This window comes from Rhineura floridana, chromosome 5 (assembly GCF_030035675.1).
Source record: "Rhineura floridana isolate rRhiFlo1 chromosome 5, rRhiFlo1.hap2, whole genome shotgun sequence".
NCBI classification, from domain to species: Eukaryota; Metazoa; Chordata; class Lepidosauria; order Squamata; family Rhineuridae; genus Rhineura; species Rhineura floridana.
In genome coordinates, this window is record NC_084484.1 from 135,529,934 (window position 1) to 135,542,155 (window position 12,222).

The 12,222-nt window shown below is 40.5% G+C and overlaps 1 protein-coding gene across 3 annotated transcripts in view; it reads left to right on the forward strand.

Annotated features, from left to right (window-relative positions):
* CBLB (Cbl proto-oncogene B) overlaps window positions 1-12,222 on the forward strand; it is a 127,388-nt gene that overhangs the window by 80,328 nt on the left and 34,838 nt on the right. For all 3 annotated transcript variants that reach the window (XM_061628141.1, XM_061628139.1, XM_061628140.1), the window contains exons 12-13: window positions 2,387-2,755; window positions 7,722-7,816. In XM_061628141.1, the coding sequence (XP_061484125.1) occupies window positions 2,387-2,755; window positions 7,722-7,816 (464 nt within the window). The remainder of the gene's footprint in view (window positions 1-2,386; window positions 2,756-7,721; window positions 7,817-12,222) is intronic.

A 12,222-nucleotide genomic window follows, 5' to 3' on the forward strand; every position in this document is an offset into this window, starting at 1 on the left:
AGGACCCATGATTTACAGTTCAATAAACAAAGTGGAAGGCACAGTCTGTACTTGCAGCAAATTGTACATGTTCTTTAAGAGCGGAAAGTATTCAAAAAATAAGGTGGAAAGAATAGCCAACATAAAATAGTACAGTCATGTGCAAACATTCATCTTAATGCAAGATCACTTTTGGTTTGTAATTAGTACACCAAATATAATTAAATTTTTAATTAAATGTTGAAGGCATGCTTTGAAAACTATGTTGGTGAGTCTGCGTGTGCCTGCCTGCATGTGTGTGGATGGCCAGTGATAACAGAGTTTACTTTATCAGCTTTCCCTTCAAACTTGACAGTTCTATTTGCAAATTAAATTTAATTCTAGTTGCATAATGCTTAAACAACTGAAGTACATAAAATGTTTCTTTATTGCTACCATAACTTTAATTAATTCTGTCATTCAAACTGGCACGAAAGGGTCAGTGTTGCTGATCTTTAACAGTGAATACAGGCGTTTATTTGAGAGGAAGAACATGATGCTGTACGTTAGGAATTGGGTAAACTGCCGATTTTCTCATTTGTAATGAATTCTTTATATCCCATATTACTTATTTTTTTGGTGTTTTTATGTTTAAATCTTTTTAAATGTTTAATGCGAACAGTCTTTCAACTTTAATTGCTTATGCTCTGATAATTATTTTTTGGCAAAAGTGTGATGTGTCAGCTGTGAACGTAAACATGCAAAGAATATTTTATTCCTTTGCCAATAAATGTCATTGATAATAGAATATTTTCACATATATATGAGACTCATAAAGCGAAGAGATATCTTGTATCTGATGATGATGATGATTTATTACATTTGTATACCGCCCCATAGCTGAAGCTCTCTGGGTGGCTTACAACAATTAAAAACATTAAAAACAAATATACAAATTTAAAAACAATTTAAAAACACATGCTAAAATGCCTAGGAGAAGAGGAAAGTCTTGACCTGGCACCAAAAAGATAACAGTGTTGGCACCAGGCATACCTCGTCAGGGAGATCATTCCATAATTTGGGGGCCACGACTGAGAAAGCCCTCTCTCTTGTTGCCATCCTCCCAGCTTCTCTTGGAGTAGGCACCTGGAGGAGGGCCTTGGATGTTGAGTGTAGTGTACAGGTGGGTTCGTGTCGGAAGAGGCGTTCCAGCAGGTATTCTGGTCCCAAGCCGTATAAGGCTTTATAGGTTAAAACCTGCACTTTGAATCAAGCTCGGAAACATACATGTAGCCAATGCAAGCGGGCCAGAATCGGTTTTATGTGTTTGAACTGTCTGGTCCCTGTTACCAATCTGGCTGCTGCATTTTGCACAAGCTGCAGTTTCTGAACCTTCTTCAAAGGCAGCCCCACGTAGAGCGCATTGCAGAAATCTAACTTGGAGGTTACCAGAGCATGGACAACTGAAGCAAGGTTATCCCTGTCCAGATAGGGGCATAGCTGAGCCACCAACCGAAGTTGATAGAAGGCACTCCCTGCCACTGAGGCTACCTGAGCCTCAAGTGACAGAGATGGTTCTAGGAGAACCCCTAAGCTACAGACCTGCTCCTTCAGGGGGAGTGCAACCCCATCCAGGACAGGTTGAACATCCACCATCCGGTCAGAAGAACCACCCACTAGCAGCATCTCAGTCTTGTCTGGATTGAGCCTCAGTTTATCAGCCCTCATCCAGTCCATTGTTGCAGCCAGGCACCGGTTCAGCACATTGACAGCCTCACCTGAAGAAGATGAAAAGGAGAAATAGAGCTGCGTGTCATCAGCATACTGATGGCAGCGCACTCCAAAGCTCCAAATGACCACACCCAACGGTTTCATGTAGATGTTGAACAGCATGGGGGACAGAGCTGACCCCTGCGGAACCCCATACTGGAGAGTCCAGGATGCCAAGCAATGCTCCCCAAGCACTACCTTCTGGAGCCGACCCACCAAGTAGGAGCGGAACCACCGCCATGCAGTCCCTCCCACTCCCAACTCAGCCAGTTGTCCCAGTCGGATACCATGGTCGATGGTATCGAAAGCTGCTGAGAGATCAAGAAGAATCAACAGAGTCACACTCCCCCTGTCTCTACTGACAGAGGTCATCATACCAAGGCTGTTTCCATGCCAAAACCAGGCCTGAAACCTGACTGAAATGGATCCAGATAATCGGTCTCATCCAAGAGTGTCTTGAATTATTATTACAAATTCACTTGTAATAACAAAGATTGGACTGTGAGGAAGACGAAAAACATTGCAGCTAGAAAATAGTTTCCCTGGTGCTTTAAAAACCTGTTTACTTTTTTTTCCTGAAAATATACCTGTGGATAAAGCATACTTGTTTGTAATATGCTTAATTATAGATATATTACTTTATATTGTGTCTTTCTAGTCGTCTCCATGTATGATGAGGAAACAAGACAAGCCTCTTCCAGCACCACCACCACCTGTACGTGATCCTCCTCCACCTCCACCAGAAAGACTCCCGCCTGTTCCACCAGATAATAGATTAAGCAGACACTTGCATCTTCCTGAAAGTGTGCCTTCCAGAGATCAGCCTATGCCACTTGAAGCCTGGTGCCCTAGAGAAGTGTGTGGGACAAATCATATAGCAGGATGTCGAATAGTAGGAGGTGACAGTTCTCCCAAATCTGGACTCACGGCAAGCTCAAATATTAATGGAAGGCACTGTCGAATGGGTTCTGATCCAGTATTTCTGCGAAAACACAGACGCAATGATTTGCCTTTAGAAAGTGCCAAGGTAAGAGGTCTGTGGTGCATGAAATTTAATTTCATTTAACAGTCTGTAGTCAGGCAGCTTAAGACCTGATTTGAGATGTATGTGGACATTCAGGACAAAAGCACCAATTTTTTTCTACATACTACTCATTGCCATAGCTTTCCATTTTTGATAAGAACCATTTTCTCTAGATACATCATGGTGGGCCTCTTGAAAACACCTATATGTAACACCTATATCTACCAATAACTCGGCTTCTAAGCCACTTAGGATAACAATCTTGGAGTCTAAACACACATTTGTTGGGTCAAGGAATGCAGCTATATCATTTAGAAAAGCAGCAGATGGATTTTATTAACACAAATTAAATTACATAAAAGTTGCAAGAGTAAAATAAGTATACTATTCATTTAACATAACCACTGAAAATACTGTTGTAACTTTATGAACTATAAATGTGATGGTACATCGTCATCACACACCACAGCACATACAGTTTATGCTCATCTTACTTCTCACAGTGATAACAGCAGAGTTCTATGCATTTCCAGCTAGCCTTTCTGCACGCTCACCTAGTGCCACATCCACATTGACTCTTGCAGCTACATTTGCCTAGCACTGCAGGCCTTGGAGGCAACAGGTAACATGTTCCACACAGGAACTTATAACTGGTTGTCCCCATTGAGAATCTAGACCTAACCTTCTGGATAAGGTGCATGTTGTTCACTCTGCTCACTGTGCACCATATTCCAGCCTGATATGCAACCCACTTTGAGTGTTGCAATAGTGCATCTTGGGTTGAAGGAAGTGTCTCCATTGTCTTTCCCTTCTGGTGAAACAGCTCCTTTCTGGCTTCATTCACATGTTCCAGGACACTGGTCTTATCACATAAGATAATGGTGAAGCATTCTAGCACCTGGTAATGTTGAGCATCGACCTCTATTTTTGTATAAAGATGGAGTGCCATGCAGGTAAAGTCACGTGTCACATCATGATAGCAATTCCATGCCTCCCATGCTGACCTCTTGCCTTGTCCAAAGAATGAGGACATGATATCACATCCTGTGAAACTATAGAAGACAGTGAGGGCCAGGGATTTCTCCCTTCCCAGGTCTTGGTAGATAGCATTGAAAAGATGATATGTAGCGGTCTTACCTGTACCAAACACAAGTCAAATGGTCACATCTTGGCCCAGGGTGATCATGTGATGGAACAGTGCATACCAGACTTAGTACAGCCATTCAGAAAGGCATAATGTAAGTGGATGAGCAGCCTAGTATCTTCTTCCTTGTGATCACATGGTGGCATGGATCTATAGGTTCCTCAAAGAATAGGTGTGGAACCACATGTGATGATTTCCTTGTCTTTGGGGCAATCCACAGTGGCAATCTTGTTGGAATGGAATGCAGAAAGTTCCTGTTTGTTAGTGGGGTCACATAAGAAGTTGGCCCAGTTTCCTGGGAACTTGTTCTTACCTTCATCCTTTCTCCAAACACCCTTTCCTCTCTTTCTCCAGTGGACTCTTTGATACTGCTGGGGCTGTATGTGTTCCTACTATATCAATTCTTTTGGAGTTTTCTAGTTGTTCTATGAAGTGTGGAACAAATAACTGATCAGCATTCTCATCAGATGTCACAATGTTGGTAGTGAGGAGCGTACAACAGCAGCTCCATGAAGAAGCTTCACATCAATAGAATCAGGAGAATCATTCTGGGTGTCCTTACCCAGAACATACAGCAGATCAGATTTTTTCCTAAGCACAATTTTCCACCATCAGATAGTGAAAGGGGAAAAGGATGGCTGTCACCCTGTGCAGCATTACAATGTACAGGTAAGAGAACAGAGAAACATCTCTCTTGAGTAAGGAGATCTTTCCCACTTGTTTTGTCTTGGCTTTTGGCCGTGGACAACTTAAGAAGATGGGCATTCTTAAGTGGGTCATGAATGTGACGTGTGCTATCAGTTATCACATCTTTGCAGTGTTTGTCATACTTATCCTTTTCTATGCTATATGCTATTCACACTGTGTTCACCACAGATTTATCCAAAATATTCTGTACGTCTGGACCTAATAACTCATCACTGTCATTCATGAAAGGGTTTCCAAGCTCATTCATGACCTGACATAAACTCAAAGCCTGTTTGTTAAACCTTTTCTGTGTGGAAAATCTCTCTTAATGATGAATAGCCACACTCTTGAGTCTGTTTCTTTTGGGAAGTAGTCGTCTTCAAACTCCTTCAGTAACTTTACTAGTTTAGGCCCTGAGACCATCCATTTGCTGAAGGCTGAAGGATTCTTGGTCAGTCCAACTGCACCCCCAGAACCCTTGACTGCTTCATTATTTTGTTCATGGGCTTGGTCGAGTGGTATGGTTGAGAATGTGTTGTTGGTTTTGTGGATGACTCAGTAACTATGCTCCACAAACTGCTTGAGAATAGGTGCTGGTGGACTCTTCATGTCTCGGATATGTATTGGAATCCACCATGCATAATTGTGGTGGTTGAGAGTAAGAACCATGGAACCAAGGCTTTCTACATACAGAGGAAAATTCCCCTCACAGTGAGATCAGATGAAGATGAAGCCCAGAAGTTCCATGTTAAGAATCATATCCTAGTACCGGAATGATGAACTGTTTTGTACCATTTCCTGCCTCCATGCCTCCTTGGCTTCATCATGTGTGCTCCTTCAGTGTGCAGGAAAGCATCCTCCTGGTAATTGATGGAAAATATTTAAGGATGAGTTCTCATAATTATTGATCTACTTACTTTTTTTGACCAAATAATCATCTGCTGCTTTTCTAAAAGGCATAGTTGTATTCCTTGACCCAAATTATATTTAGACCCCAAGATTGTGATTCTAAGTGGCTTAGAACTCGAGTTATTGGTAGATAAAGGCTTTTACATGAGTTGTCAAAATGGCCACCATGATGTATCTGGAAGAAGTGATTCCTATCAAAAATGGAAAGCTACGGCAATGGGTAGCATGCAAGAAAGGTTTGGCACATACGTCCTGAAAGTCCATATCTATTTGCTAACCTGCTAGTTCAAATGCCATTTTATTTTCCTTCCTTTTGACAATTAATAATGGAAATGCTGTAAATAATCAAAGAATTATTATATCTCTTCATTTAAAGTAGTGCTATAGGTAGTTACAATTTAATTTGTAAATTACTGAAGTCACAAAAGTGGCCAAAAGAATAAGGTCATTCTAGATTTATTAAAATCTTAAATCCAGTTATTCTTATAGTGACTTTCTGTTCCTAATAGGTTTGAATTCACATATTTTGTGGTTCTCTAGAGAATTCTGTGTTTTTATTAATAGATTTATTTAATTAAGATAAGAAAAACATAGCAGCATAAAAATAGAAGTCTAGTTTGCTTTAAAGTCTAGAATGCTTTAAAAGAAATCGGGGTGCCACAGCATCTGATTATCCTGATGTGCAGCCTATACTCTGGACAAGAGGCTACTATAAGGACAGAATATGGAGAAACCGATTGGTTCCCCATCGGAAAGGGTGTGAGACAGGGGTGTATTTTATCACCCTATTTGTTTAATCTATACGCAAAACATATCATACGGAAAGCGGGTTTGGACCAAGATGAAGGTGTGAAAATTGGAGGGAGAAATATCAATAATTTAAGATATGCGGATAATACCATACACTTAGCAGAAACCAGTAATGGTTTGAAACTAATGCTGATGAAAGTTCAAGAGGAAAGCACAAAAGCAGGACTACAGCTGAACGTCAAAAAGACTAAAGTAATGACAAAAGAAGATTTATGTAACTTTAAAGTTGACAATGAGGACATTGAACTTGTCAAGGATTATCAATACCTCGGCACAGTCATTCACCAAAATGGAGACAATAGTCAAGAAATCAGAAGAAGGCTAGGACTGGGGAGGGCAGCTATGTGAGAACTAGAAAAGGTCCTCAAATGCAAAGATGTATCGCTGAACACCAAAGTCAGGATCATTCAGGCCATGGTATTCCCAATTTCTATGTATGGATGTGAGAGTTGGACAGTGAAAAAAGCGGATAAGAGAAAAATCAACTCATTTGAAATGTGTTGGAGGAGAGCTTTGCAAATACCATGGACTGCGAAAAAGACCAATAATTGGGTGTTAGAACAAATTAAACCAGAACTGTCACTAGAAGCTAAAATGATGAAACTGAGATTATCATACTTTGGACACATAATGAGAAGACATGATTCACTAGAAAAGTCAATAATGCTGGGAAAAACAGAAGGGAGTAGAATAAGAGGAAGACCAAACAAGAGATGGATTGATTCCATAAAGGAAGCCACAGACCTGAACTTACAAGATCTGAACAGGGTGGTTCATGACAGATGCTCTTGGAGGTCACTTGTTCATAGGGTCGCCATAAGTTGTAATCGACTTGAAGGCACATAACAACAACAGTTTGCACATCGGGCCAAGTCGAACCATGGTTTAGTGCAAGCTTCTGGGGAGGAGATTGTAGATACTTTGCTCCTTCTGCTGCTGTGCCACAGTATGCTAAACTATAGTGTGTCATTCAAACTCAGGCTCGTGTCTTAGTTCTCTTCAGACTAACCATGAGCAGTAAATGAAGAACAAATCTTGATCATGGTTTATAGTTAGTCTGGAGACAACTAAACTATGAGCCCTGCCTCAAATTAAGCCAAAAGTATGGCTTAGCATAGTGCGACACAGCAGCAGAATAGCCCGGGAGGAGCGAAGCAACCAGTGTCACCTGTCTTGTATTCTTTGGCTTAGCATGATGGCGAACCAGGTCTTGATGTAAAGTCTGTGTTAAATGTCAGAAGAGGATCAACTTTTTCATAGGATTATATTGATACAGAATTATATGGAGGGCTTATATTTACAAACACCAAATTGAGATACATTAAATTTGAGGGGAAGGGGTCAGGTAATGCAGCAATCAGTAGATTTTACTTGCACATTATGGGTGAGTTATAATACTGAGAAATTCATCTTTTGCAGATATTTTCAAATGGCCATCTAGGAAATGAAGAATATGATATTCCACCTCGCCTATCACCATCTCCCCCAGTTGCCTCAGTCATGCCAAATATGAAGTAAGTTTAATTTTAAAATTAAGAATACTGCTTACAAACTATGAGGAAAAACTAAGTTGGCTTGATTAATTCAACAAACCACTATTAACTGTATTAAAAACTAAAATGCCGCTTGTTTGTAAGTGATTTTAAAACACACTATATATTTTCACTAGTAGGCAAAAAACTTGCAGTTTAAGAATGTACCTATAGCCCACAGATATTTCTATCAAACTTTAAAAAGCAGGGAAATTGAGCAGCTATAGTGAATGCACCAGGGGAGCAGCAGACCTGACCTCCTCTCTGAGATATTATACTACCCTACAAATTTGTCAGAATGCAAACACAATTTGGGTTGGTCTTTCACAGTCCAATCCATTTCCTGTGTAGCTTGGAAGAATTTGATAACGTGCCTCTGAGCATATGGTGAGTGGCGGCAAAACCTGCAATCAGGACTGCATCTCCAAAGATGGAGAACTACATTGTTGTATGTTTGTTGGTGTTCTTACTTTGCTTCTTTTCTGTGTTACTACTGTTTCTACAGAAAATCTAACCTAGAAAATTATATTACTCTCATTATTCATCCTAGAAATCTGTGTCAAATTTATTTTTATTAATTTCAAAGCTTTTTTATTGGTCAATGTCTATTTATTTATTTTATTTTTTATTTGTTAAATTTTTTTATACTGCCCCACTAGCATAGCTCTCTGGGTGGTGTACAACAAGATGTATGATAGTGAAGACAGCCTTTTGTGTTTCAAACTGGAGGTTATGCTCTGTTTCTATTTTGGGCGTATTGACAGTTGAATCTGAAACTGCAGTTTGATGTAAAATCAGATGGATTGCAATATGTTGCTACATAAGCAATGACTCTAGTTGTTGGAAAAAACAAAGTTGGCCTGCCCAAGGTGCATGTTTTCAGCCTACTATGCTTAACCTACACCACTTAAGGAAAGGTGGGCATGGTCAATTAAAAACAGAGCACACCTAGAAATTTGCTACAATATATTTTACCTCCCGCTGTTTTATCTTGAGCAAACTGAGACACTCCTCATGTCCATTAGAAACTATTCTGCAGAACAGTCAATGCCATTATTCCACAGTTGTTCTTGGAGTGTTTTTTAGTGTAGCAAAATGTTGCTGTAGTACATATATTCACAGAAACAAAAGCAAAATAAATTTATTTACTATAGGAAACTTCACTCAAATTGCAAAGTGAATCAAACATGTGACCTCTATCAACAGTTAATATTGTTGTTTTGTCCCTGCTAAAACAAGATCAGCACAGCGCATGTCTTGTTTCTGTTATTTGGGCTGATTGCAGGTGTTGCCACCACCACTCACCATATGCTCAGAGGCACATATTACCAAATTCTTCCAAGCTACACAGAAGTGTATTGGACTGTGAAAGGACAATCCAAATTATGTTTGTATTTTGACAAATTTGTAGGGCAGTACAATATCTGAGAGAGGAGGTCAGGTCTCCTGCTGCCTTGGTGCATTCACTATAAAGTAAAGGTATCCCCACGCTTGTAGTGCGAGTCGTTTCCGACTCTTAGGGTGACATCTTGCGACGTTTACTGGGCAGACCGTATATATGGGGTGGGTTTGCCAGTTCCTTCCCCGGCCTTTCTTTACCCCCCAGCATGTGCCGGGTACTCATTTTACCGACCACGGATGGATGGAAGGCTGAGTGGACCTTGACCCCTTTTACCGGAGATTCGACTTCCTCCTTCCGTTGGAATCGAACTCCGGCTGTGAGCAGAGCTTCGGCTGCGTTACTGCTGCTTACCACTCTGCACCATGGAGGAGCTTGGCATTCACTATAGCTGTCCATTTCCCCTGCTTTTTAAAGTTTGATAGGTACATTTTTAAACCTCAAGATTTTAGCCTATTAGTGAATTTCTCTGCTTTTTAATACAGGAGGTAAAAATGGGATCCTGTGCAAGTTTGCTGAGAATGGATTTATCAGTTGCATGCTTATTGAGTTCAGTGGGATTTACTCCCCTGCAATCATGCTTAGGATAGGTGAAACTGACCTATGGGAGGGGAGGGGAGGGCAGGAGGGGGAGGGCAGGAGATTGGATGGGTGGGAACTGGGCAGAGGGGAAGCCCCTTTCCTTTGAAAAAGGAAAACACTGTGAACAGTATCATTATTTTTCAGCGTTTCCCCCACCTTTTTATTCTACAGCAGGCACATATAGCCCCCCACCCAAATTTAAACCAAAGCTGTCCCTAGCCACATCCACACCAGACCTTTATTTCACTTTAGACAGTTATGGCTTCTCCCAAAGAATCCTGGGAAGTGTATTTAATGAAGAGTGCTGAGAATTGCTAGGAGATCCCCTGTTCCCCTCACAGAGCTTCAATCAGAGCGGCTGACTGTTTAAACTACTCTGGCTACTGAAGCTCTGTCAGGGGAATAGGAGTCTCTTCTCAGCACCTTTCACCAACTACACTTCCCAGGATTCTTTGGGGAAAGCCATGACTCTTTGAAGTGAAATATAGGTCTGGTAGTCAGGGTTGGCCCCCTGATTAAGCAAGCCCAGCAGCTGTGAGTTTGGCTTTTAGAACACTGACAGTTCTTACTGAGCATGCCCGGCCTTATCATTGAGTTCAGTGCTAAATTTCTTAAATTAATTAAAAATGAGCCAGGCATTTTTTTACCTTTGAAACTGCAGAAAATGAAGGTCAGAGTATGGGGCAATGTCAGTAATAGGATTATGGGTACTCTGTGAACATGGCTGATTTTTAATTAATTTCGACAAATTATGAGAGCTCTGACAGAAAAAGGTCCAAAAGGGGCTGGTTTTCTCTCTCCTTTTACACTTTGAACTCTCAATTCTCTCTGACTGTTTTGTGAATTGCTATGAAAATTTAGAGGGTTGTTTTGCAATGAGCTTATGGGAAGCATCAGAATGACATGGGGGGTATTTTCAATTTATTATTGCAGAAGGTGTAAAATCCATACTGGCCACTCTCGTCGCTGTATAATAAGGAAATCAGGTATATGAAGGATTACTGAATGAAAGATCAACATGCTCTAGTTCCTCCAAATGCCAGTGTGTGGCAATCTGTAGTTATACAGGACATGAGCATCATTATTTGGTCAAGTTCTAGAGAAACATGGATTTGGTGGTGCATACAGATAGGGGTGTTGTAAAAACCAGAATTACCATGTGGTGGAAATGTGAATTTTGTCTCTCAAGGAGACAGTCTAAGACATCTGTCAGAGTTACCCAGCCTCCACCCTGCCCCCCTCCGTCAAGCATAATAGAAGGAATAAGCATGGTAGCTGCTGATTTTGTATGATTTTTATACAAGGAGGGAGTTTCCCCAGAAAAAAGAGAAGCCTATTTTAGGCCCCATTTGATAGGGTCCTATGGTTTGCTTTCATAATTGAACAAGAAGCTTATGCTCTCCCCCCCCCTCTTTATTTTATAGAAAAGACACAGCCCAGCCTCATTTATTAGCCAAAGGCAAAAGGGAGCTTTGGGTAAATGCATACTAATTCGCCCAAGAAAACACTTCATTATCATGCATTTGAAAGAAGTGTTTTCTTGGGCTCGTTAGTATGCTTTCTCTGTCTTCTGCTGGTCACAGCTTTAATCTTGGCTTCATACTGGTCATAATGTGGCCTGTACATTTTGTTATTGTTCACATTTGTTTTGCATGAATGCCTACAATACAAAGTCAACACTTCATATGTGTTAGGGTATTTCTCTGTAGCATGCCAATGGTATTACAAGGTTCTATACTAACATTTGGAGCAAAAATGTCTTATGCCTTATTTGCATGTGTTCTTCTATTTAAAATCCTGCTTTGATGACCCAGTAACAGGCTCTCATAACTAGACGCTTACTCATAGATAGCAAAAGCAATAGTGTAGTGGTAGCATAACAAGTGTCATCATACTAAGTTTTAATAGTTGCAAGGAATGGCTTTTTCCCAATAGATTTGCTGTGTTTCCATTCCTTTGGAAGGTAGATATGCCATGGTATTTAAGCATAGCAGATCCTATTAATGACCAACATAGAAACTTTCCATTAGTTTTTTATTATTTATTTATTTATTTGATTTATATCCCGCCCTTCCTCCCAGCAGGAGCCCAGGGCGGCAAACAAAAGCACTAAAAACTTTAAAACATCATAAAAACAAACTTTAAAATACATTAAGACAGAACATCTTTAAAAACGTTTCTTAAAAAAAGCGTACCAGAGCTTGGCCAATGGTATAGGTAGTAGCCAACAGTGCACGCATGAACACAGGTACTGCAGATACCTAAGATGAGCAAATCATCCCCAGAAAGTTTTCCTCCTGTCAGCTTGTGTTGCAGAAATCCACTTGCATTTCTCAATCACAGTGGTGAAGAGCAGACAGGTGGCAGCAGCACCATGGCAGAACCTCCGTCTTGAGAATATTCTTCT